Source organism: Misgurnus anguillicaudatus, chromosome 17, assembly GCF_027580225.2.
Source record: "Misgurnus anguillicaudatus chromosome 17, ASM2758022v2, whole genome shotgun sequence".
In the NCBI taxonomy this organism is placed as follows: Eukaryota; Metazoa; Chordata; class Actinopteri; order Cypriniformes; family Cobitidae; genus Misgurnus; species Misgurnus anguillicaudatus.
In genome coordinates, this window is record NC_073353.2 from 5,432,904 (window position 1) to 5,459,564 (window position 26,661).

At 38.0% G+C, this 26,661-nt stretch overlaps 1 protein-coding gene across 2 annotated transcripts in view; it reads left to right on the forward strand.

Annotated features, from left to right (window-relative positions):
• Nucleotides 1–26,661, forward strand: part of osbpl6 (oxysterol binding protein-like 6) — a 91,105-nt gene that overhangs the window by 25,648 nt on the left and 38,796 nt on the right. The window contains exons 2-9 of one of the 2 annotated variants that reach the window (XM_073854873.1): nt 13,617–13,880; nt 18,239–18,361; nt 18,443–18,496; nt 20,712–20,825; nt 20,994–21,155; nt 21,248–21,356; nt 21,438–21,541; nt 23,523–23,615. In XM_073854873.1, coding sequence (XP_073710974.1) covers nt 13,734–13,880; nt 18,239–18,361; nt 18,443–18,496; nt 20,712–20,825; nt 20,994–21,155; nt 21,248–21,356; nt 21,438–21,541; nt 23,523–23,615 — 906 coding nt within the window. In that variant the 5' untranslated portion in view covers nt 13,617–13,733. The remainder of the gene's footprint in view (nt 1–13,616; nt 13,881–18,238; nt 18,362–18,442; nt 18,497–20,711; nt 20,826–20,993; nt 21,156–21,247; nt 21,357–21,437; nt 21,542–23,522; nt 23,616–26,661) is intronic. The other variant, XM_073854874.1, reaches the window with a different exon arrangement.

Sequence of the window (26,661 nt, forward strand, 5' to 3'; positions counted from 1 at the left end):
TATGTGCAGGGAGCGTTTGCGCGCTGTTTAAGCTATGTTTATGCGCGCTGAGAGCGCCTTGCGGTTTTTGCCGCCGCCCGCAGCACGCACTTTTGAAGGAACGCTGAGAGAGCGGAGAAGCGCCCGACGTCATTCGCGTCTTTCCATTGTCCAATCGAATGAGGGGAGAGGCGGGCCTTACGTTGTGGTAAGGGAAGTTTACAGTTGCTTTGAAGAACCGGACTCCACTCGCTCACTCTCTCCTACATGTTTGTGCACCTCTCATCCTCAAACAAGGTTAGAGCAAGCGTCCTCTTTTTAAAGTTTCTGCTAATATGACAGTTAACAGCAAAAGAGTGCTCACGCTTCAATATTTGATTGACAAGACAGCTAACTCGGTGGTTGCCTAGCAATAGAAAGCCGCGTCGCACTGCTCTTTTTTTTAAAGAGAGGCTTCTAATACTGTCTTTTTCTAGTTTGTTTCACTAAACTGCATCTCCGCTATTTTAAGCAGTACTTGACGTACTCAATGACTTTTTTATTCCACAAAAAGAATGGAGTAGCCTAATGGGGACAGCCTTAAATTCAATGTAGAGATATGCAGTATAGTCTAGAGGTCGACCGATATGCTTTTTCTCTGGCCGATGCCGATTTTTTTGAAATGAGGGCAGCCGATGGCCGATATGTTTGGCCGATTTTCTATATGTACATAATAATCAAAATGTTCTCATCATTATTAGCAGATATTTTAAATGCAAAAATGTCACTATTTAAGTCAAAGTATTTAAAAATACATGACTGGTCTTTCTGAAGAGTTTTACAACCTCCTCTGCAGCATGCATTTATCAGACACAGATATTACCTGACACTCTGCTGTCATCATCTTTGATCAGTTTTTTACCATGGCTTTTATTGCTTTGTAGGATAAAATCCTTATTTGGTAGACCTGATAAAATATTTATTCATCATAAAGTTAACATAGTAAATGTCTATGGTTTTTAGTTGAGACTGTTATTTAGGGCAAATCTTTCTAAACACATTTACATTCTCATTTCTGAGGCGCTATAAGTGACTGATTGTGCTGACAGTGACGTCTTGTGAGTTTAGTGTTGGGACAGATCTGTTGTTTCAACCGTTCATTCAAACGAATCCGTTCAAAGGAGTCAGTTCGCGAATCGGACGCGCTGTGTTCTAATCCAGGCTGAACAGCGCAAAACTGTACGAAGTGTTACTGTAACAACACGAAAAACATTTCCTCGGTGGATATGATTTGGTCTTCCGACCTTTCGCCATCGAGTCAGTTTTGTTTTGAGTAATAAAAGCAGGGAGACAGAAAGCGTGCACGCGTGGCTCTTCTCTCTCTGTCACGCAAACAAAACTCATCATCACTCATTAATCACATGAAATGAGCCTAATCTTTGCACGGACAGTTCATCACGAGACATAAGCCCGTCGCGCTGTTGTACTGGCTGCTTAATTCTCGCGATCCGCCATCATTTAGTAAAGCTGTTTGTGAACAAGGCATGGCTGCACACACACGAGACGGGAGCGATCTGCTTGCAGCAAGAGGCAGCGTCACAAGTTCTACAACAGCGCTTAGGTGTCCGGCTCGCAGATGCGCCTGCCTATTAATCGGCCTAATTTTGCAGCAAAATCGGCCAAAGCCGATTTTTTAAAATATGCCAAAAATCGGCCAATTAATCGGCCGGCCGATAAATCGGTCGACCTCTAGTATAGTCCTAATACGCTTTTAAATTGTAATTAAAAAATGTAACTGTGTTTTTTAGCAGGTAGATCTTGTCGGCTTTATCATTTTAAAAGTAGATCACCACACAAAGAAGTCTGGACACCCCTGCTAGGGTTGGGCATCGTTTCAAATTTATCGATTCCGATTCCAAATTCGATTCCCGCTTATCGATTCCGATTCCAACCGATTCTTGGTTTCGATTCCAAAGGGGTGAAAAGCAATAAAAGTCCAGCCTTTATAAATCAAAAATATTTATTTTGTGCAATTACAGCTGAACACATAAAAGGATGATACATAAAAACAAACAGCTGCATAATTTTTAAATTAAAGCTTTTAATACACAACATTTGTTGGCTGCGATCAAATAAAGTGTACAAAGTGCACTTGAACTTATTTAAAGTGCAAACAAAGGCAGTTGCCACCAGAGCTTAACAGTTTTTATTTAGAAAAATCAACATATCTGATTTTATGTTGCTGTGGCTAGGCTAAATGATTTTTAAATAATTTTCCCTCGTAATGTAACACCTACCTAAATGATGGCGACTCAACGACTAAAAATGCATGCAGCCCTTTTACTATAAATGTTGTGACCGACCTGTCACACTCCTCAGTTTTTTCCTGCGTGAGTTTTCCTTTTAAAGCGAGGGAGAAAGGGGTCTCACGTGTAGGATCATGTGTCGGCGCTGCAGCCGCACTTCTGCCGGCAGCGGCTGAAGAGCACTCGGTGTGCACAGAGTCGGCACTCGGGGTGCGCAACGCATCAAACACGGTGCAACTCGATTTGATGCACCAACCGCAGATGCTTTGCCATGTTGCTGGTGACACCCTTCGTGCAAGATAATATTTTGTCACAATAATTACATTTTGCTTTGTCTTTTGCTGACTGTCCAAAATGCAGCCACACTTTTGAGCACCTTCCTGCCCTTCCACCACGGTCCATCGTGCGATTGTGAACTGACTGACTTTTAGTATCCGAGTGGACGGTCCTGGGGCCGGTTGCACCAGCTGTGCGTAAGTTACAACGTAGCCTAGTTACGACGTAAATGGGCACTAAGTTACAACTTATGCACTACTAAATGTTTTTGTGTTGCACCATTAAACTTAGTTTAAACGTAACAATACGTTGTAACTAAATATTTATGGAAGCCCCTGTCCATGAATAACGTTTGGAATAAGATGTCAGACAGATTATATTACATCGATGAGCTCGTATTAATTATGAAGAGCCGCAAGCTCGTCAACGAGTTTTCAAGAGCTGTTTACTTTTCTGTGTATCCATCAATTAAAATAAGAATTAAAATTTCTTCCTGTTTATTTTCTCCTCCGTGTGTGGGATAGATATTTTCAATTAAAAGTGTAATGTTTTGAGTTCGATAAAGTTTGCTTTTAACTTTCAGTTTAGGCGAGACAAGAATGAGTTTGAATATACGTACTGTTCAGACTATTTCCTGTTTACCTATTATAAGGCTTGTGATTGGATTAAAAAAAATAGACGTCATTCTATGCGACAACGCAATACTTTACGGAGAGCTTACGACCTACTAGCTACGTTCTGCCTTAAGAACAAATGGTGCAACCGAATTAAGTAAAGAGTTAGTTATAAACTAGCTAGTAGTTACTAAGCCTCTAGTTTGGACTTTACGTCCCAGTTTAAGTAAGAACTAATGCTGCGTTCCAGAGCCCATCCAAACCAGTGGGATGTAGGACTTATCCTACTTCCAAATAGGAAAAGTGCACTGGAATGCCTGTCGAAGTGGAACCTCCTACCGGCGAACTCGGGGGAGTTCGACCTACCCCGACTTCAGAAAAATAAGTCGGAGGACAATGGCGCCCATAGATCGCGTCGTCGTGAAAGGAAATCTTCAAGGAATAGACTATAAATTGTACTTCTCTGCTTGTATGGTTGTTTTAGACACTGTAATTTTAACACAACTTGTTTTTTTATATTATGGCGTGAAATTATGTCGTTATTATCTGTTATCATGAAAATACGATAAAAATATACCAAGTTACTTAGCGACATGCAGTGCTTTTATATAATGGCTCCAGAACACTTTGTAAAGATGATTAACTTGTTGTTTTACTGTAGTGTGAACTGCACAGTTCGGACCGACGTTTAAAAGTTATGTAGTCTGTACGAGCCTTAAGAAGACTGGTCGGTCGTCCATGTTTTCTGTTTACGTTCCACTTCAAATGTCTGGAACGCTTTGAAGTAGGAGCTAGGACACTTAAAGAAGGATAAATCCCACGTCCCACTGGTTTGGATGGGCTCTGGAACGCAGCATTACGAACGACTGGTGCAACCCTACCCTGCGCACTACGCGCAGATAGCTATAGGTCACGTGACGTGCGTTCCGGAATCGAAATGTGGAATCGAAATTTTTATTTTATAACAAGGATCCGATTCCTTCCTTATGGACCCGATTCCAGAATTGGAATCGAAATTCGATTCCCAACCCTAACCCCTGCTCTACGGTGTACTTCAATGTACAACAGTGTGGCATAAATATTATAGTAGAGCAGGAGTAGGCAACGTCGGTCCTGGAGTGCCGATGTCCTGCAGATTTTTTAACTCCAAACCTGATAAAGCCGAGCCTACCTGTAGTTTTCAGGTGACTCTTTAGCGTACCTTGATTAGCTTGTTCAGGTGTGCTTGATTCGAGTTGGAGGTAAACTCTGCAAGACATCAGCACCCCAGGACAGACATTGCCTACCCCTGTACTAGAGAATTAAAAGTATACTACAGTATTTTTTCTGTGGGAGGAAATTAGAAATCCTTCCCGGATTCTCATTTTGCATTTGTTAAATTAAACTAATAGAAACCCTCATTTTATTTTCTCATTTCTTTCAGATGGGATATCAAGAACTAAAATGTGTTTGTGAAATCAGATTTTGATTTGCTTGAACTAATTTAGATTCAAAAAACAAGTCTTTGAATGTTTACATTTGTGCATTTGGCAGAGGCTTTTAGGCATTTCATTCATATCTGTGCTCAGTGGGAATTAAACCCCCAGCTTTTGCACTACTGACAAAATGCTTTATTAATGAACAACAGGAATTATCAATAAGCAAACTGCATCAGTCTCAGTTATTGCTACCACAAACACTTTATGCCTAGAAAACACCTAATTTTATCTCCTGACTGAGTTGTTGCATATAGTGAGTAAACATGATTCTGTAATGCTGTAACACTGTACTAAAATTATAGTCAACCGTTATACAGTTACTAAATCTGTTTACTGAATCATTTACTGGACCTGTATAGTTATTAATTTACTGAACCTATTATTTTTTCATTATGTGTGATCCCTGGAAGTTGAACCCACAACCCTTTGCACTGCTGATTTTTTCCGTCCACCTGAAATAAAATCTATTTTTTTATACAATTGTAGGTTACACTTTATAATAAGGGTCCATGAATCATAATTAACTAAGACACATTTATTTTTACTTCAGCATGAACTAATGCTAAGTTAATGCATGCACTAATCATAAACTAATAAAGAGTCATCATTAAGTACAACATGTTTTTTAGTTGTTAATTAACAATGAATTCATGTGAGTTATGTTGTAGTTAAAGGAGCGGTGAATCAAAAACTCAATTTTAACTTGATAATTTGTTATATAAGAGGTCATCATACTTAAATGAACATCCTGCAAGTTTCAGAACTGAAAACGTCCGTGCTACTGAAATATAACCGTCTTTGGCACCAAGCCAGCTAAACACTCCAGTCTAAAATTCGGAAATCTATGACGTCAAAGTAGAATTGAAACACCTCCCCATAACCAAAAGGACAAGTCTACTTTTGTAGCCCCGCCCACAGCTTCGCGTGACACGTGTGTCTCAGTAAGTAAACATGTCTTTAAAGATTGACAAATTTAACCAAAATGACTTTTTAAATACATTTTTTCTGAGAGACTTTAATTTTGACGCGGTGAGCTGTTATGATACCATGGAAACGGATTTTCGGTTGTGAAAGAACCGCGTGGGAACAACCATGGGAACAACACAGAAGCTAAATACTTCAATTCGGAGGCTTGGAACTTAACATTAGCAATATGCTTGGATAAAGTTTGCTTTTGAAGAAGTTCCAGCTCGTGTGGGGAGCGTTTGTTAACGTTGTGGACATGGATTCATTTGTAAAGAAGTCGATGCTGGATTTGCAGAGAGACTCAGTCAGAAGCACCACTTATATTGGATCTGACAACAATGACACAGCAGTATAATTCACAGTAAGACATTTTACTTTATTTAAGTTACTGCGTTTCACTATTGCTTTGTTAAAAGAGATTGCTTGATGTGTCCTGTTGTAACATCCGTGTCTAAATACGTTTGTTGACTGTTTTAATTTACTAAAAACATTAAACGATTAATAAAGGTACAACACTTAACAATACGACTGTAATTTAAAGGTAGAAATATACAAAGTTAGTTATAAGGAAGGATTTATCAACCGCAGTTTAGATTCTGATGCCCGTTTACTGTGTTGTATACGGTAACTTAGGCAAGTTGCGTTTGAAAGGTCAAACACTCAACAAAGCTTATTTTTTATCATATAATTGTGGTATTTAACATTACGTGAATGTAAAAGCAACCTCACAAGCACAATAGAAATATACAAAGTTATTGATAAGGATTTATTAGCCGCAGTTTAGATTCGGATGCACGCTTACTGTGTTGTATACGGTAATTTAGTCATGTCGAGTTTTGTTTCTACTTTAATATACGTATTGTCATTTATGTGTATCATCTTTAGCACCCAGAATCTTTTGTGTCTCAAACATATTTGTGTTCGGCTGCTATTTTTATCACATTAATGTTTTTAAAACATTTCCCTACATGTAATGACGGGGAATGAAGCTGTCCAATCATAGCAGTGGGTGTTTACGTTCAGGTCTTCAATGCGGCCCGCCCCTTCAAACGAACCATTTCTCAAGACAGCCACTAATCCATGTTACAAAATAGCGTATTACTTATTGCTTTTGATGTTTTTGAATGTAAAAACAACGCGAAATGCATAAGTAGACATCAATCAACGTCATAAAGCAATAAAATCGACCAATTCACGGCCCCTTTAATGATGACTCTTCATTAGTTTAGGATTAGTACATGCCTTTACTCAGCATTACTTCATATTTAAGTCAGAATTAAGTGAGTGTGTAATGCCAGAACCTAAAAGCAAAGGGGAAAACAGATTAATTAACTATTTAAATTCCCCCTGTAGTCGATTAATTTTATCTTTTATTACTGGAGCATCAAAGCAGCATATGTAACTGTGATAATTCTTTATGCTTTAAAACGGCTTGAATGTTACTCTACACCCTTGTCTCATTTAGTTTTACGTGGATCTATACATATGCAAATTAGACCCCACCTCTACTCAGTCGCAACACCTCGGGCCATAGATCTATATGTAAATAGATGCTATATTTGACAGTTCCAGACACGTAGCTGATGGTGTCACAATGCATGCGTAAGGTGCGGTTTTGCAACACATTTTTAGCGCTGATTTTAACTGGTTAAATTACCAAAATGTGTACTCGCGTCGCAGAAGTAGAGCTGAAGCAGCTGTGCTTTAACAATAATAATAAATATAATAAAAAATCATTAAAGGGCAATAATTGTCCGATTCATGATTTTACTTTTTCTTTGGTATGTAATTTTGTATTAGTACATGTTAACCATATGCAAAAGGTACAAACCTCCAACATAAATCTCTTTTCTTGGACTACAACAAACACACAGATTGTAGGCAACAGTTTACTTCCTGGGATTGGTGATGTAGACAAGACCGACATTATCATAATTCCTCCCGCTTTGACTCACAGCCTGTAAGTTAACTCCTGTTAGCATTGCATTGTGAGCAAATCTTTCAAACATGGTAAGGAGCGTCACATTTCCGGCTGACGTCAGAGGTATTCAGGCCAATCAAAACGTACAGATTAATTAGCCAATCAGTGACACAGCGCTTTTCAAATCGATGAATCAGAGCTACAAAAATGTACGGTATGTGGAAAGTAATGTTTTTTGAACCATAAACCATGCAAACACATTTTATTATACCAAAAATTTTGTTTTTAGCAATGAAATGGGTGTACTTTAAAGGTTACATTCTTTCTGATCCCATTTTTTTTTAAACCCTGGTTAGTGTGTAATGTTGCTATAATTGCATAAATACTACCTGTAAAATGATAAAGCTCAAAGTTCACTGTCAGGCGATATATTTTCTTTAACAGAATTTGCCTTTTAAAGCCTACAGCGAACGGCCGGTTTGGACTACGGCCCTGTACTTCCTGCTTTAATGACGTCAGTAAAACCGCCCACAGGAATACGTCAGTTGCCAGCTAAGCTAACGTCAAGCTAAGCTGCTGTCGAATCACAACACACTAAACAAACTACACAATCAGAACTCGATACGCATTTCTGAGCGAGGGACTTCATAGAAGACATCAGACCGTTTTTAGGACAGTGAAAACAGCGAAACAGTAAATTGTGTGAGAAATACTGCGTTTTTTTACATGTGAAACATGAACACATGTTATATTGCACACCATAAACACAATCAAAGCTTCAAAAACACAAAGAACTGGACCTTTAAAGCTTTATTTAAGCTTACTGCACGTTTGCGACATTAGAAAGTGAATCTCTTGTTGAGGAGAAACTTGAGCACTCTTCTGATCTATGTTTGTATTTTCTTCACACCTCAGTTATGTGTGTTAGCACAGCGCTGGAGGAGACCCCTTCAATTATAAATGTGTGTTCATGCTGTGTTTGTGGTTTTCTCCAGAATGCTTGCTAAGCATGTTTGTGTTAGGAAGGTCTGTACAGATGTATCCTGTTATCTCAGCTGTAACTGTGCCCAGTCATGAAACAGATTTACTCAAACTGCAGAACCTGCACAGTAACTGTACGTGTCTCTTTGTTCATTTGGGTTCAATTATGCTGCACGGGTTTCCTCTCCTCCATACTGCATGACAAATCAATACTGTTGACACATGCAGAGACTATAGCACCTACATTACTGTATACGCACACACAAGTGTAACCCCGAACATTATGTTTGTGTAGTGTGACATTATCAAGGCTAGGGTTGAGAATCAAGAAGTGTTTCAGAAAACATAGGAATCCAATGATTTTCTTCACGTATTAAATCTCATTCCCATGTTTACTTGAGTGTTTGTGTTCTTTCTGTGATATGGACGGAGCATAAAAATGTTTGGTCTGTTGTTTTTGTATTCATGTTAAGTGGCGGTGACACAATATTGCACTTACATGGATGCAGTTCATCACATTTGTGTGATGTAACATTATATATGAAAGCTAGTCAATCCTTTAACCCCCAGTTGACTGTATGATGGTTGGTAGACTTAATGACACAGAAAGAGGAAGAACATGAGTCGTGCTCAGTGCTGATTGGACAGTTCCTTTGATCAATGGCAATCCAATTTCCTATGCTTTGTGTCAGTCACAAGTGTTGCGTTTTATTGCTGTGGTTGTATAAACTCATTATCTTCGAAGAGATGAGATCAGCTGCTGGATTTGTGCGTAACAGTCACAGAAAAGGAACATATACAAAGTTTCTAGTGGTGCACGATATATCGGCCGCCGATATAATATCGGCCGATATGGTCAATTTTTTACACATCGGCATCGGTCCGATGTCAAAATAGGGCCGATGTGAACAGGCCGATAATCATTCCTGTGTATTTGACGTGTGTGTAGGAGACGTGAGTGTGGGGGCGAGTACGTTTGTTTTTGCACAAGGGCATAAGATACACATGTGCTGAAGCAGGTTCTGTCGTTTGCCTGGTCGTTCTTCAAAGTGTCTGAAGAAGATCCTCGCTATGCTGTGTGACAGGGGTGTCCAATACGTCGATCGCGATCGCAAAGGCAATGCCGGTAGATTGCACATAAGTTAACTGTGTATCCTTATGCTGCTCAATGCCTCCAAGAGTAATTGTGACACACGTAAGTCTTGAGTTGCTGTGCCTTTCTTCTCAAATGTGTTTTTATAAATCTTATACCTGCCCGCAAGAGCATGTGAGCGGTGCGGTAATTTTTCCATCAGAGCGCATTTCCGAAATTTCCGCTCTGCTCGCTCAATACGCTCAGCACCGCTCGCTCATCCCAGAATGCCCTTTGGTAATTTGCTAGTTCGAGAATCTGTAAAAATGGCTAGCAATAAGTTATGGAGTTCAAATATTGTTTTAATGAAGTCGCAGCCTTACATAGAAATGAAAGAAATGAAACTAAGATGACAGAATAACTGTAGTGTCGTCTGAATCTAGATGCAGTTTTAAAGATTAAAATTAGGCTACTTTAATCTAACTGATCAACACAAATACAAAGCGCCATAATATAGGCTAACTGATTGCTTACCAGCATTAAAACCACTTAAAATAAGAACCTTTATAGTTCTCCGCTCCGTGGATGAGAAAGCTTCAGCCAAAAACGCATTTAATATTAACTGACTTAACACTGGACTCTTCCCTGGACATTTAGATATTATTATTTTTCATCAACAGCATGCGTGGGACATTATAAACATTGATGATAATATGCCGACTCGACTGATTCAGCACGTCCTCTATTTTACAGAGAGTCCGCTTAATTAACGGCTTTTCGTTCGGTCCGTGTGAGCTAAACATTTTTGTGCTATAATTTGCTCTCGCGGCTATATTTCTAAATATTTTTGACCAAGTAACACTCGGGATAAAATGTAAGTTGTTTTAGATAGCATTTAAGCTTCTGAAATGATGACAAATCAGTCTGACTAAAATGATATATCCAGATGAATTTAGCCAAAATAATGATTTATTCGTTTTCATACTATATAGATACACGTTAATTTATCTACCAATATACTATTGAAAATGCCATAAATAAATACTCATGGCCTTCTGTATTGCATTCGTTTTGTACATTTACAGGTTCATAAATACTGTCTAATTTTAATTTCTTTAAGACAGAGCTGTGTTCTGTATTTACTGATGCACTGTAAATTTGCACTTTAAAAACCTTCTTGTTAAGAAATTGTTCTTCAATTTATTTTAGTTTTTTCAAATAATATATTTATATAACAGAATAGTTTGTTAATCTTTCTCATAAGGGGAACGAATTATTATAATATATCGTAATTACTTATTACATTTATTATTACTTAAAATTAGTAAAACATGTGAATGTCGTGGAAACAATTTGTTAATTTTAATTATATCTGGAGCTCCGTATCAGTTAAACTATAATAGCCAACACACAACTGTACATAACTGCGATTTATCAGCTAATACTTTAATTAAATGCAATTATCCAAGAAAACAAGTAGGCGTACTAAAAAAAATTATATCGGAGCGGGATCTGAGCGGGAATTGGTTTATTTGCGAGCGTGAGCGGAAAGTTAACGGAGCGCTTGCTTGGGCGGTGAGCGACTGAGTGGAGCGCTTTAACAGTAGAACGGAATATTTACCGGAGCGTCACACCGCTCTGCTTCACTCACATGCTCTGATGGTGGACAGCCCTAAATCCAATGTAGAGATATATGCAGTATAGTCCACGCATTTAAAGTGTTTTTAGCATGTAGAACTTGTCGGCTAAAAGTCTGGACACCACTGTCTTAGAGTAATTGTGAAACACAAAGTCTTTTTGAGTTGCTGTGCTTTTCTTCTCAAATGTGTTTTTATAAATCTTATGCCTGCCCGCTGCAATGTAAACTTCCGAAATTTACCAGGATGCAATCGCATTCTTTCCTTCATGCAGCTGATGCAGGCGCCCGGTGTGTGTACGCGCGCCCGAGCGAACGAGGGAGGAAGAGAGAGAGAGAGAGAGAGAGAGAGAGAGAGAGAGAGAGAGAGAGAGAGAGAGAGAGAGAGAGAGAGAGAGAGAGAGAGAGAGCTGCAGCATTGTGCTGATTTATATGCTTCTGATACTATTGTCATTTTCTTTCAAGTTTGTTTTACTAAACCGTGTCTCTGCTATTTTATACAGTACTCGACATGAACTCCAGGATTTTTTCAACTTCTCAAAAAAATAGAGTAATGGTGACATCCCTAAATCTAATGTAGAGATATATGCAGTATAGTCCACGCATTTAAAGTGTTTTTTTAGCATGTAGATCTTGTCGGCTTTATCATTTTAAAAGTAGATCACCACACAAAAAAGTCTGGACACCCCTGCTGCTGTATGCAATGAGAGTGAGGGCCGGGTGATACGAGGGGGAGTTCGGAACAAATTGTTCAACACAACCAATTTGATCACCCACTTAAAAAATAAGCATCCCGAAGCTTACAAAGAATAAGCTTACATATCAATCAGCTAATTGATGACATTTTGCACATGGGTAAAGGTGCCCAATCAGTCATTTCTGGGAATAAATTACAAAAGTAAATTTTTTTTTTGGAAAATAGCTCTTTATTTGATTATCATTAAAATGTGTTTTTTATACAGAGATATCGGCATCTGCAAATATCGGTATCGGCCATAACAGACAAGGGTCATATCGGTTATCGGCATCGGCCAAAATTTTCACATCGGTGCATCACTAAAAGTTTCTGTCTAGAGTTGGGCGGTATGACTTAAAATTTCCCGGAATTAGTCATTTTATTTAACAGTATATTTCATGGTATATGTGTTTCAATCTCAACTTTATTTATATATTGTATTTGCATACAGGTTTGCAGAAATGTCCCACTCACTAATAAGCTTTTATCAGGGAAAGCCAATAAACGGCGTAAGCAAAAACCGATCGAGACTAGTCTTTTTTGATTTCGCATTGCATGTAGTCACCTTAACTCATTCACCGCCAGCCTTTTTGAGAAAAGAGATTTTAACACAATTTTCACAAAATTCCTTGCAGGAAAAATTATTTTCTATAAATATATAAACATACAAATTATATTAAATTAAAGAACACACCCTCTGCTTTCAAACAAACAATAAACAAACAAACAAACAAAATGGTGAAAAAACGTTTCATTATATATTTACTTTTTCCACTTAATTTAACCACTGAAATATGGATATTTCTCTTCAAAAATACAACATTTTGACCAAAAAGCTTAAAAAATTGCGTTTTTGTAAAGAAATTTATGTTAGAAATCAGACTCAGAATGAATATCAAACATAAACGCAGTTAAAATAAATCATTATCTCTTTTTAACTTCCGATTTTGATAAATTACGTTTTTGGCGCCATCTGGTGGATAAAAGCAGTATTCCACATTCACTTTGACATTCCTCCAGAAAGGCACGTTTATTGGTTAAATATGAACTTATAAATGACGAGATAACTCGTCAATGGCGGTGAATGAGTTAACCAGCTTTCTCACAGTTTTGTTCATGTGTGCATGTCTCTGCGTATAATAGATAAACGCCACATGGATGTAAGCGCAAAGTAAGGCATAGAAGTCTGCGCTCGACTCAAGCAGGGGGACCGAGAAACTGCGAAAATGAAAGCTCATGTCACATTTACAGCTTCGGCAGACATGTAAAGATATACAACACTAAAGAAGCATTTTGAGATGAAAACAATCATGGACTTCACAAAGTATTAATTTGAAAGGTGTTTAAAGGCGAAGTGCACAATGTTTGAAAAACGCTTTGGAAAAGGGAGTCGGGCCGATTACCAAAACACACTCAGCAGTAAAGGCCATGTCTACTAACCGACATCCTTGCCGGGGTTGCGTATGTGTGGGGCGGGTTTATCAAAAGAAGGTCCAGATTCTGTTTAGGTGATTTCAAATATCAACATTGGCTTTCAAACATTGTGCACTCCACCTTTAAGAAGCAATACATATAACTGATGTTTCCCGTCATGTGCTGTCAAAGGTTTATCTTTTAAATTAATTGTTGTCGCATCAATGCATTTCTGATTCTCCCTTCATTTGTGTTTCAGGTAAATGTGATCAAGGATTCACTGGACATGCTGCGCTTTATTGGAACAACACGAGTCTGTAAATAAAATAGGAAGAAAAATCAAGAGTGAGAGAGGAGGCCGAGAGTCGTCATTATCATGTCTCGCCATCAAAGCCGAACCACCAGCCTGGAAGAGAAGACTGTCACGCCCATTCACAAGAGCTCCACCTCCTCATACAAGAGCTCCACCCCTACTCACAAGAGCGCATCCTCGTCCTCTTCCTCTCAGAGAGACAGTCGACAGGCAAGATTCACCCAAAACATGACCTGCATTGGCCATTCATTTTATCCAAAGGGGTTTTATTGTATCTTTCATAGATTCTTAACTGTAGATTAAAACGTGAACAGTGCAAAACATGACATTTAAGATTTTAGATTAGTCGTGGTCCTTGGGTCAAACCAGCTCACTACAAGATGAATCACGACATTACAATTATATTAAGTCTTTTACTTTTTATTTCCATGGTAACAGCAGCTAATTTTCCATTAAACTTCTACACAAGAATTTGACTATTAGGATTTTTTTTTGAGCTCATAGCAGACCTGACTAGGAAAGTCTTTTATTCTTTTTTCTTTGCAGAAAATGAATGGCATATGGTCCTCTAAAGCAGTGATTCTCAAACTTTTCAGCATGCACCCCCGTGTAGGGTGCATCTCTTTGCGCCCCCAAAGAAAATTCTTGACATAAAACAAACTCAAACTTATTAAATGATACAATTTAACGCTGTTTCTTAGTAGCCTTCTTTTTCTGATGTTTATTTATGCAGAATTTAAGATATATTGATGTTTTTATAAGAAGTAATAAAACCCCTGGCACCACTGCTCTAAAGTATTTCAATCATGACAACTCTTGGAATGTAGTTTGATCATATTAATGTGACATGCAATACATAAGCTTTGTCTTTGGTGGTCTAAATCTGCTAAGCTGCCTGTTGGCATAAGTTAAAGCTTTTGCTGAATCATCATGCACACATTTACAGAGAATAGGAATACATTGTGCTGCAAAAAAAAAAAGGGAAGAACCCCCGTAACAGATTTAGGCAGGTGGTGCTTAGGGAGGCGGTGGGCTAGGAATAATCCCATGGCCACTGAAAGCTAGTATTATAGTTTATAAAGTTTTAAATATGGATCTTTTTCTTACAAAATCACATCAATTACTCTCAAAAGTCCTTTATTAACCACCTGAAGCCGTGTGGATTACATCTGTGAAGGACAGATGGATTTTTGGGCTTTAAATCAGTTGTTTTCTGGTCCCTGTTTTTGCCGTTATAAAGCTTGGAAGAGAAAGGACATTTTTAATATAACTCTTAATTGTGTTTGCCTGAAAAAAAGATAATCATGTACATTGAGGATGGCTTGAGGGTGAATAAATTATGAGTTACGTAAGCAATAAGGTACGAGTGCAGGGTTTCCCCCAGAATTTTTTTTGTTTTAAGGTGGTAGGGTTGGGCGTGGCAATCAAAGGGGTGTCATTATGAAAATGAAAATATTTTTATTTAATCACTCAAATAAAACTTAATTTTGAAAACTATGATGGAAAATTAACACATACTAGATTATTAATGAATTAAATGTTTTTAACAGATACCTCTAACAAAAATACTGCGTGATGAAGTGAAACTAAAGGGTTTATAAACACAAACTGAAGCAGATAGATAGCGCGAAGATTGTAAAAACTGATTATTTCCCACTATTAATTACATTATCTTAAAGGAGTGTAACTCATGTAAATAATGCACATAAATAACGTGAGCAAGAGTGCTCAATTGTAGGGGTGCACCGAAATTTCGGTCGCCGAAAATTTTGGCCGAAAATGGCATTATCAGTTTTGGGCCGAAATAAAATATCCAGCCGAAAATGTAAACCGAAAATGAATGTCAACAAATGAAAAATAATCTGATCTGTGCCTCAAAAACTGTAATGTGATCCAAACTGTTTTTTTATCCGTCACACACCCCTAGTAAAGTTAGTACACAGTGATAGCCATAAATGCAATTGAACTAATAATTGGCATAATAATTTATTTCGGTTTTTCGGCCTTGGTTTCCTTTTTTCGGTTTTCGGTTTCGGCCAAGAATTTTCATTTCGGTGCATCCCTACTCAATTATATTGAATCAACAGGCATGTGAAACCTAGCTAGCAGGTTGCTCAAACAACAAAAATCACCAGCTAACTTACAATTAAATTTGCAAGAACTATAGACTAATACAATAACAGGCTTAAATAAACCCAAAACATAAGTCCACTTACAGTTCTCATGGACACCCGTTTTATCAACTGGCTATCCTCCAGACAGTTGACGGACCATTTTGGCACGCTCGCGGTGTGAAGCATATCCGCGCTATTCTCCGAGATGCACTTGACGGCCTCTTGTGCAGCTAATTTATTTTTTGGACGACCTAGTTTTAGGCGGTAGGATTTCCCTCCTTAGGCGGGCCACCCGGACTCCAAAGTGCTCCTGGAAACCCTGGAGTGGTTGTGCTTTTTCGTGAATAAGTAACGGCTGAAGGGCATTGCAACCCCTTCAGCCGTTACTGCTTTGAGTACCTCGAGTACCTTATTGCTTTTATAAAACGGTAACCACACAATTTTAAAGTAAAAAAAAATTATTGGTGCAACTTTCATGAAGTTAAATCAATAAAAGCATTTCTTCCGCTAGAAAAATAGTCCCTGACCGCGAACAACAATGTTCCAATGTGTAATATGCATGAAAGCTCAAATAAAAACAACTAACCGTTCTCAAACTGATACATGTGGTTGCTAAGGGTGTTGCTAAGGGTGCAGTGATAAATAGAACCTTTGGGTAAAGCCATCATAGCCGTGTTTTATCATGAATAAAGCAGAGCTCTTGACCAATCAGAACCAAGGGTTGGAACTAACCGTTTTATAATCTTCATTATACGCCGGAGTATCCCTACATAACAGGTTCTGTAGCAGTGAATGCACTGAAACACCTGCAGCACCCTGTTACTGTAAATAACCATAAAAGCAAGAGTTTGAGGTTTTGCAAGCACCACTCGCTTCACATGTGTGTGCTTATGTGCATACTCTTTGATAATTAATTTGCTCTGTTTAATGGTATTTTTCAGAAATAAAAAAACTATTAATATAGAAACTTTATCATTTGCATGTGTTTCATGTGATTTTAAACAATTTGAGCTCAAGAAGTTAAAGTGAGCTGTTTTTTTGTGCGCACACACAAGCGCAGATGCACACACATACTGAAATAGACGCACACACTTGTATTTTATAAAATATATAAATAATGACTTCATATTTTTAAAAACATGTCAAATCGATCGGAAATCATTCAAATATATTTTTGTTCACACATATTTAACGTTACTAAATGAAGAAAGAGATAAAATAATTTGCTAAAATAGTCTCTGAGATACGAAATAAAAACGAAAAATAAAACTTTAAATTCACTTTAAGATACGAAATGAAAAAAACAAACATTTAATTTACTTTAATTGCTCCTACCACAAGCTTCTTTCATATTTTCCTTCATATAGATGTGTCAAATCGATCGAAAACCACTAAAATATATATATATGGTTTCTCATATTTACATTACATTACTAAAAGTAATCGGTAAATAAATATTTGTCTCTGAGTCTGAGGTAAAATTGAACAATTGTTAATTTTTAAATAAAGCCCATGTGCTGGAGCGGAGCAAACAATAACAGGATGGATAACATAGCAGCAGTAATAAACACACACGGAGCAGAGGGCATTCAATGATGCTACCCTGGGATCTTTAATAAGTTAGAACAGCGATTTTGTCCTTGATACAGGCCATCTATTATAAAAGTGTGTTATATCTTAAATAACCTACAGGAACATTCTGGGAAGGTTCTCTTTTATAAAATTAAACCTAAAAATAACCTGCAGGCAACGTTCCCAGAACGTTCTTATTTGGTTCCTAAAAATAAACAAATGGGAACCATATGGGAACTTTAGTGGAACATTCTGTTTGCTGGGTAAGCGCACACATGGAGACACGCGTTTCAAAAAGCACGTAAACACAGAATCTCTATGCGCTGACACATGCACGTTAAATTATCTCGAAATACTACAGTCTTGGCAATTATTCTCATAAAAACAATCAGTTATGTCTTACAGTGAACGCAAATGGTTCAGAAAGAAATCAGATAGGTGGGTACATGGATCCGTGCTTATTCAGTCTTAAAGTCACAGTGCCCTCAATAAATCTGCTTATGTTTGTGTCAATATGTTAATACTGACAAAAGGAAAATCACTTCTGTAGCTTTAAAAAATGTTTACTTATAATTTCTTGATTTATTCCTTTTTTATATTCCCTATTTTCATTTTTGCTGATTCGAAAATTGTTCAATCCATGACTCAAAAAAGGTAATGTAATTCTGTTTAACCACTATATTGTAAAAAATGTAATTTAAGAGTAGCCATTGAGGTCCACCCTATTTTACCAAGGTCTACTCAGTTTAACATTTCTGGCCTCGCCACTGGTTTGACATTTAATCATGGTGTTTACAGCTTATTTCACATGCTTGTTTTTTCACAAACACATGACTAAAGTGTCAAAATGCAAATGAGCATCTCATTGATCATCTTTTGTAGGAGACAGATAGCTGGGAAATCATAGAGGGATTGAAGATTGGACAGACTCATGTTCAGAGACCTGACAAACATGAAGGGTTTATGTTAAAGAAGAGAAAATGGCCTCTGAAGGGCTGGCATAAGGTTAGTACCACTGCACAACAGTACTGTATATTTAAAAAAATTATTATAAATAAAATAATTTTTATCTTGTCTTTTTCGCAGCGTTTTTTTGTTCTGGAGAATGGGATCCTGAAATACTCCAAATCTCCTGTAGATGTGAGTTTGTTTTCGTTGTTCAATGGTACATAGAGTACTGTACATCCTGTGTGTGTTGTGTGAATAATACTGATGGGATGGTTGTGTAGGTTGGTCAGAGGGAGGCTGAGCTGGGATTGGTTTTCTGCTTTGGCTGCGTCATGATTCAGATGGATGAGCTCAGAGTCAAAAACACAATCATCACTTAACGCTGATGCAGCAGTGAACACAGACTGTGTGTGTGTGTGTGTGTGTTGTACTCTTATATCCTAAAATATACAGAAGTTACAGGAAACAGTCTAGAGAGGATGGGTCATATTTCAACAAAAGCATTTTGTATGAAGAAAATGAAGCCTTTCATGAATGAAGCCTCAAGCAATGAAATTTTCTATTGCATTATTATAATAACAATTGAGTACAGTTTAAAAACGTTTTATTACTTTAATAAGAGTTATAATTGATCAATTACCTTAATTATTATTTTTTAATTCAGTTGGCTTAAAGGATAACTCCACTTTCATAAAATTATTTCCTGATCATTTTCTCAACCCTATATTATCCAAGATGTTTGTTTTTCTTTCTTCAATCAGAGAGAGAGAGAGAGAGAGAGAGAGAGAGAGAGAGAGAGAGGAAAACATTCCAGGATTTTTCTCCAAATGGTGGATTTCAGTTGAACCCAAGTATTTAAAGGTCCAAATTGCAGTTTCGGGCTCTAATTAAACGATCCAAATGACATAATCACGTGGAAAGGTCATGCTTGACCATAGATTATAAAAAATATGGACGTAGTGTCTTTGATGTCACTCATAGGTTTGTGAAGAGCTTTTTTGACGACAATATTTGGCGGGGCCTGTCATTACCATCTTGGCATCGCGTCACCCGCGCATCACTCACGGATAACCGAAAATGGGTAAAAAGTCTGGACGTGGGTAGTCTCATCCTCAGACGTCACGTCACGCCCACAGATGTGTATTGTACACTTAACTGGGGACCCTGTGGGAATGTCGAAGTTGTCTTCTGACTTCTGGGAGACGTGAGTGTTGTGATTATACTCGGTCCCCCGGGAAACAAACCTGACGTTTGTGAGGAAGAGAATAAGTTGTTAACATTGCAAATAATGAGCAGTTATCATGTTCAGCTAAAATTTGCATTCTCAAAAATATAAAAGTTCCTGGTATAGACTCTCTAAAAGACATCCAAGAGTTTTGCTTGAGGCAGTTAGAGGAGTCAAAAAGATTGCAGCTGGTTCTTCTGAATTGCTGGTGTTAAAAAGTGGAGGGATATGCTTTAAACAGATGTTTACCGGGAGCGTCTCATAGGAGTGGCTGTTGATAAAGTGCACACCGTTGTTCTATGGTGAGTAATGATGTTTTAGAAGATGCTACTTGGTTTGCGGCTGGTTATTTCAATGACTGTCTTGTTGTCAACTGGTTTGTTGTTGTGGGGACTTTCCACACTCAAAAATTGACGCTAGACGAAACAAATTGTGATTGGTTGTTTGACATGTCGGTCAAACTGCCTTGTGGGCGGGCACTGCCCAAAAAAAGCAGCAAAAAAAACAAGACCTTCAGACCTGCAGTGGCAGTTCATCCGTCACTCAAGTGGCCACGCCCTTAACTATGCAGAACTTTAAGACTTAATATAAGTTAAATGGAGTAAACACTAGTGAACACTGGAGCGGTAGTTTCACATACTTCATATGTGACCTTTCTACGTGATTACGCAAAACGTAAGCTCACGCTCATCCCATGTTTAGTGCAAGATGAGAAGTTGTGGTTTAAAATTTTTTGGGCGAAAATGACCCTCGTTTTGCTAGATCAGACCCTTATGCCTAATTGGGATCATTTAGAGCCCTTTGAAGCTGCATTGAAACTGCAATTTAAACCTTTGGGTTCAACTAAAGTCCATTATATGGAAAAACTTCAAAAAACTGATGAAAGAAAGACATAAATATCTTGGATGACATGGGGGTGAGTAAATTATCTGGAAATTTTCTTATGAAAGTGCAGTAATCCATTAAGTTCAAGTGAAATGTAGTCTACCAGGGAAGTTTACATACAGTTGAACTGCATACATGTTTACGGTAAGAAGTACTGAGTGTTAAATGGCTTAAAGTTTGCATTTATTTGAGTTTACCTGATTCTATCATGTAGTATAACTACTATACCAGAAATACTAATCTAGTACAGCGTTATAGGACACACAGAATATGAATAGTGTTTGTGTGTTGTATTAGATTCAAAAAGGAAAGCTTCATGGCAGTATAGATGTGGGACTGTCTGTGATGTCCGTCAAGAAAAGAGCTCGACGTATTGATCTGGACACAGAAGAACACATCTACCATCTGAAGGTGCGTGTTTGCTTCATCTGTATTTGTGCATTCATGTCATTATCTAAATGTGTATGGAATAATAAATCTATACAGAAAGTAAGTGGTGTTTCTTCAACTAGATGCAGTTTTGCCCCTTTGGTTTCCTGAATCTCTTTTGTCTGTCTTTATTTTCTCTTTTTTTTCAAGGTGAAATCTCCAGATGCTTTTGACAACTGGGTATGCAAGCTGCGTAATCATCGTTTGTTTCGTCAGAACGAGATTGTCCGTTCTCCTCGCGATGCTACGTTACGAACCTTCCCTCCGTCTGCCAGCGCAGAGACGACTCCATCCGGCACACACCAAAGCAAGGTCAATGCCGCCCCCTTGCTCTTCTGTACTCGTGTGTATTTGTGATTGTGAAATGAATGACATGTCTTTTTGTGTCTGTGGCCATTGAGCAGGTTAAACCCAGCAGTCTGTCCTGGCAGTTACCTCCGTCTTGTAGTAATGGACAGAGTAAAGTAGCCGCATGGTTACAGGAGTCAGAAGAGATGGACAAGTGTGCAGAAGGTCTTTATGGAAACACTACATCTGACTTATTCAGACTATCTCATACAATACAATACAGAAATGAACGTGTGTGTATTACAGAACTCGCCCACTGCCAGTCTAGTCTTCTAGAATTAAGTCAACTGCTGAAAAGTCTGGAGATCTTACAAAGGACACAGTCAGCACCAAACTTCACTGACATGCAGGTATACAAACACACACAGTGACAGATTGTCAGAGATCAGGTGTTGTTAATGTGTGTATGTATGAAAAGCTGATCTTCTCTGCTGCATGCACACAGTAAGGCCCTGATACACAGATAAACAGTCAGTCTGTTTACATGAATCCTTCATGAGTGTACTTGCGCTTGGGCCAAACTGGTTGATGGGTGCTGTATAAGCAGATCATGGCTGTAAACGGCTGTTGGTATGGATGCATTGGTAACACTTTACAATAAGGTTCATTAGTTAACATAAGTCAACAAAATTAGTTAACATGAACTAACAATAAACTGCACTTATACAGCATTTATTAATCTTTGTTAGTGTATTTCAACAATTACTAATACTTTTTAAAAATCTTGTTAACATTAGTTAATGCACCATGATCTAACATGAAAAAACAATAAAAAGTTTTATTTCTATTAACTAACATTAACAAAGATTAATAAATACTGCAACAAATGTATTGCTCATGGTTTGTTCATGTTTGTTAATACGTTAACTAATGTTAACTAATGAACCTTATTATAAAGTGTTACCGATGCATTTTGTTTAGCCCTCTTTTAGAGTTTGATGCTGAAACACACTGTGTGGCTTTATTTATTATCCTGACCCTATTTCAGCATTTATGACTATATTCATAGTAAGTATTGGTTAATCTACACACAAGTTAATCTATACACAAGTTGATCTATACAAGTTGGGACTGTGTGAGTTTAACCCTTTCCCTGCCAGCGCCACCTACTGGATAATAGCAGAAAATATGGATTGTCGTAAAAATGCGTCATTGGCAGGGAAGCATTTTCTCTTAACAGAGGAGATAACTCATCAATGGCGGGGAAAGAGTTAAGGGTAGTTTACTGTAAGATTTGGGAAACACAGGTCTATACCCCAGAGGTTGATTTTTGTATTACTACTAACAGATAAATGTTGTATTTTTACTATTTTAAAAATCATTTTGTAGGGTAACATGCAGTTTTATATACCGTATTTTCCGGACTATAAGTCGCTCCGGAGCATAAGTCGCATTATTTAAAAATGTGAAATAAAGACGAAATGACATATATAAGTCGCAGTTGATACGTCAAATTTATTTAGAAAATTATTTCACAAAATCTAAGCCGAAGAACAGAAATTTAATCTGGAAAGGCAAGTTATTCAACTAAACAATAGCAGACGGAACAGCAGGCTGAATAGATGTCTGTAAATTAACGTAACATTATCAGTTATTTACATGATACGCAATAGCATACAGAACATACCTGGAAGGTTGAATAGTCTGAATTAACAGAACAAGCCATCGCGCATCAAGTTCGCAGGCTCGTCATTCCACATCACTGAATCCATTGAATTACATAATTACAGAAGCAGCTTATGGCGGACCCTTGTGGCTGTAGACGGTAATGTTGTCTCTTGCCTCATATATGTCAAAATTAATTCATACTGACTTCCAAGGTGCACCTGACTATAAAACGCAGCACCAGCCAAATTATGAAAAAAAAACGTGACTTATAGTCTGGTAAATACGGTAGCTTATATGGAATATTGCTAGTAAATAAGTAAATAATAATAAGACTAAATAAATTAGTGATTTTGAAAATTATGTCTAAGAAATAATATAAATATATTTGAAAAGCACACAAGGTACCAAATTTCATTTTCAGACATGTATTGTATTTAGCCATATTTAAAACAAATCAGATTTTTCTCAACCTGATAAAAATATGTGATATGAACAATCTTGCAGTTTTTGATGTTTAAAAGTTTACAGCAACTTTATAGAAACAGACTCAAACCCAAGCGCATGATTTTTACAGCTGACCTTTACTTATGTCAATCTCATCACTTTTTCTTGACATAATATACAACCCAATCCATTCATCATCACACATCACAGCATCTCATCTGCACCTGTCACTGCTTTTAACCCTCTCACCCGTGTGCTGTGCGTGTGTTTGTGATTTAGAGTAACTGTGTAGATTTGAGAAAGAAAGAGAAGCGAGGCAGCCGAAGATGGAGGACTAAAAGTGTCAGCAAAGATGCAAAATTGCAACTGCAGGTACATCATCTTCATCACACTCACCTTCAGCACTCAAGGCCAAATTCACCAGACAGCTGCATCGGTTTTGTTACGGTATTTCAGCACAAAATCCACATGTCATTCTGTTACCTCCAGTTTAGCACTTTAGTCAAAAATCTAAATTTACCTTATTGCTCCAGTTTGAGTAACACAGGGGTGAATTTGACTAAATAATCATTTTTGGGCAAACTAACCCATTAAATCATTGGTGCTAGTTGCACTATTACAGTAAAGTTAGGATATATTTTCTATGGATCATGGTTGCAGTAATTTATGAAATGATGATGACATAATGGAGTGTTATAACTGGATGCATTTTACAGACATGCGGTGTAGTTGTGTTCACTTTAAAGAGTCTACTTGGATGTCAGGGGTAATGCTGTAGAGTAAACCAGATTACTGTAATTTGCTGTATCATTCACACCTAGGTCTCAGAAACAGCCTGCAGGATGTGCAAAATCACAGTGTAAATTGGGTTTAGTTCAGTTTATTGGAGTGTTTTCGCCGTTATGAACACTACACAGCTAAACAACACTATCAGCAGGAGTAATTCACTCCTCTCACAGACCACAGCTGTGAAAGTTTAATGTGTGAATGTGTCCCTAACCTTTACACACACACACGCCCACGCCAACATGCATGTACACACACACACACACACACACACACACACACACACACACACACACACACACACACACACACACACACACACACACACACACACAGATAGACTTACAGTTTAGATAATGAATAGAGGTGCTTCAACAAAAATATGAGCTTTACAATTCTGCTGGCCACATTATATTACATTAAGCCCATTTTAAGATCTCATTGTACCTTTGTTTTTAATAGTATTATTATTATTTATTTATGTTAAGCTTTGTTTGTTTGTTTGTGTTTTGAATTGTAAAGTCTGTTACACTATTTTAATGTCCACGACTAAATAAGTAAATAAATACACTTGACTTTAAACATGTTTTTTAAATGAGGGCTAATCAAAATGATTTTATTCACCACTGTCACCCCAAACCTAACCCTTAAAGGAATAGTGTACTCATTTTCAATATTTAAATATGTTATTACCTTAACTAAGAATTGTTGATACATCCCTCTATCATCTGTGTGCGTGCACATAAGCGCTGGAGCGCGCTGCGACGCTTCGATAGCATTTAGCTTAGCCCCATTCATTCAATGGTACCATTTAGAGATAAAGTTAGAAGTGACCAAACACATCAACATTTTTCCTATTTAAGACGAGTAGTTATATGAGCAAGTTTGGTGGTACAAAATAAAACATAGAGCTTTTCTAAGCGGATTTAAAAGAGGAACTATATTTTATGGCGTAATAGCACTTTTGGGAGTACTTCGATTCGCCTGAAAAGTCCGCTCCCCTTCTCCCTCTCATAATGGGAGTGGGAGGGTGTTACTGCGCCGGGTCGGGGTACTCCCAAAAGTGCTATTATGCCATAAAATATAGTTCCTCTTTTAAATCCGCTTAAAGCGCTACGTTTTATTTTGTACCACCAAACTTGCTCGTATAACTACTCGTCTTAAATAGGAAAAACGTTGATGTGTTTGGTCACTTTTAACTTTATCTCTAAATGGTACAATTAAATGAATGGGGCTAAGCTAAATGCTATCGAAGCGTCGCAGTGCGCTCCAGCGCTTACGTGCACACACACAGATGATAGAGGGATGTATCAACAATTCTTAGTTAAGGTAATAACATATTTTAATATTGAAAATGAGTAGACTATTCCTTTAACCCAAAATCTCATGAGATTTTAGGCTGTTGCTGTATCCCATCCAGCCAAACCGCTCTAGGCCCAGTTACTTTCTCTGTCCCACAGTGCTAAAGAAAGAACCCTCAAAGTGATGTCATTGTGGTATCACTTATGGTGCTTTTCCATTGGCCACGGACGGGTCAGGTCATGTCAGCTCACTTTACTTAGGCTTGGTTAGCTTTCCCATTTAGTTAAGTACCACTCAGAGTGGGAGGGATTATAGACGTGTCGTTATATTTGAGCTGCCCTCTGCTGTGACATCATACAAAAAGTGAAAGCGAGCAACAGACGGAGCATCGTTGGAATGCAGTGCTTCCCATACATTCATTTATTTGTCAATCTGCCACTAAATCAAAATTGACCACCACAAATAGATATTTGCACATCGCATTTATCACTACCTCTGTCTAACATGACAGTTTCTGTACAAAAACCCGTACTATTAGAATAGCAGTATTAGAAGTGCTATACAAAATTACTTTAAACCTGCAGTTCTGACCCTTCTTCACTCACACTATCCAAACCAAACCACGCTCAGGCGCGTTTGACCGCCAAAGCCTGGTTCGTTTGACTAGTGTGATCGCTCTGTACTGCGCCTGGGTGCGGTTTGGTTAATTGCACCCTGGCTGGCTTGCAGAGGTGGGCTGAAGCGCGGTTTTCTTGGGCTTAAGGCGTGTAAGGCTATAGTGTGAGCACAATCGCGGCTGAGCGCAGTTTAAAAGTCAATTGCGTGACCACTCACTTTCATCTGCCTTTTAAAAACCTTCTGATGCACGCAGCACATGAATGTCCGAGCTGCACACGGGACAGATCAACTAAACAATATGAGGAGAGGGATGTGTGTTATTGCGCACCAAACAACTCAGCATAAAAAAACAGAGTTGACGTTACGATAGGTTCCGGTGTTAAGAGAACGCTTTACTTCCTGCTTTGTTCAAAATAATTGCATCCTAATGATAAAAGCCGCCTGGGCTCAGATCTGTAAGTACAGTGTGAGTGTGTGCTTCTAGAGGAGTAGGGAGGGGGGACAATCGTGCTGGGGCATAGTTTGGTTTGGATAATGTGATTGCACCCTTAGAAACACTACCTGTTTAGGGAAAGAGAAGAGATTGGCTGATCATCACCAACATAGAGTAGTAAAGGTGAATTAACAGGTGAATGACCATGACTTTGCCTTTTTTTGAAGGTACCACCAGGCCCCGTTCATATGTTGACCATTGGGTTCTGAATGGGTGTAG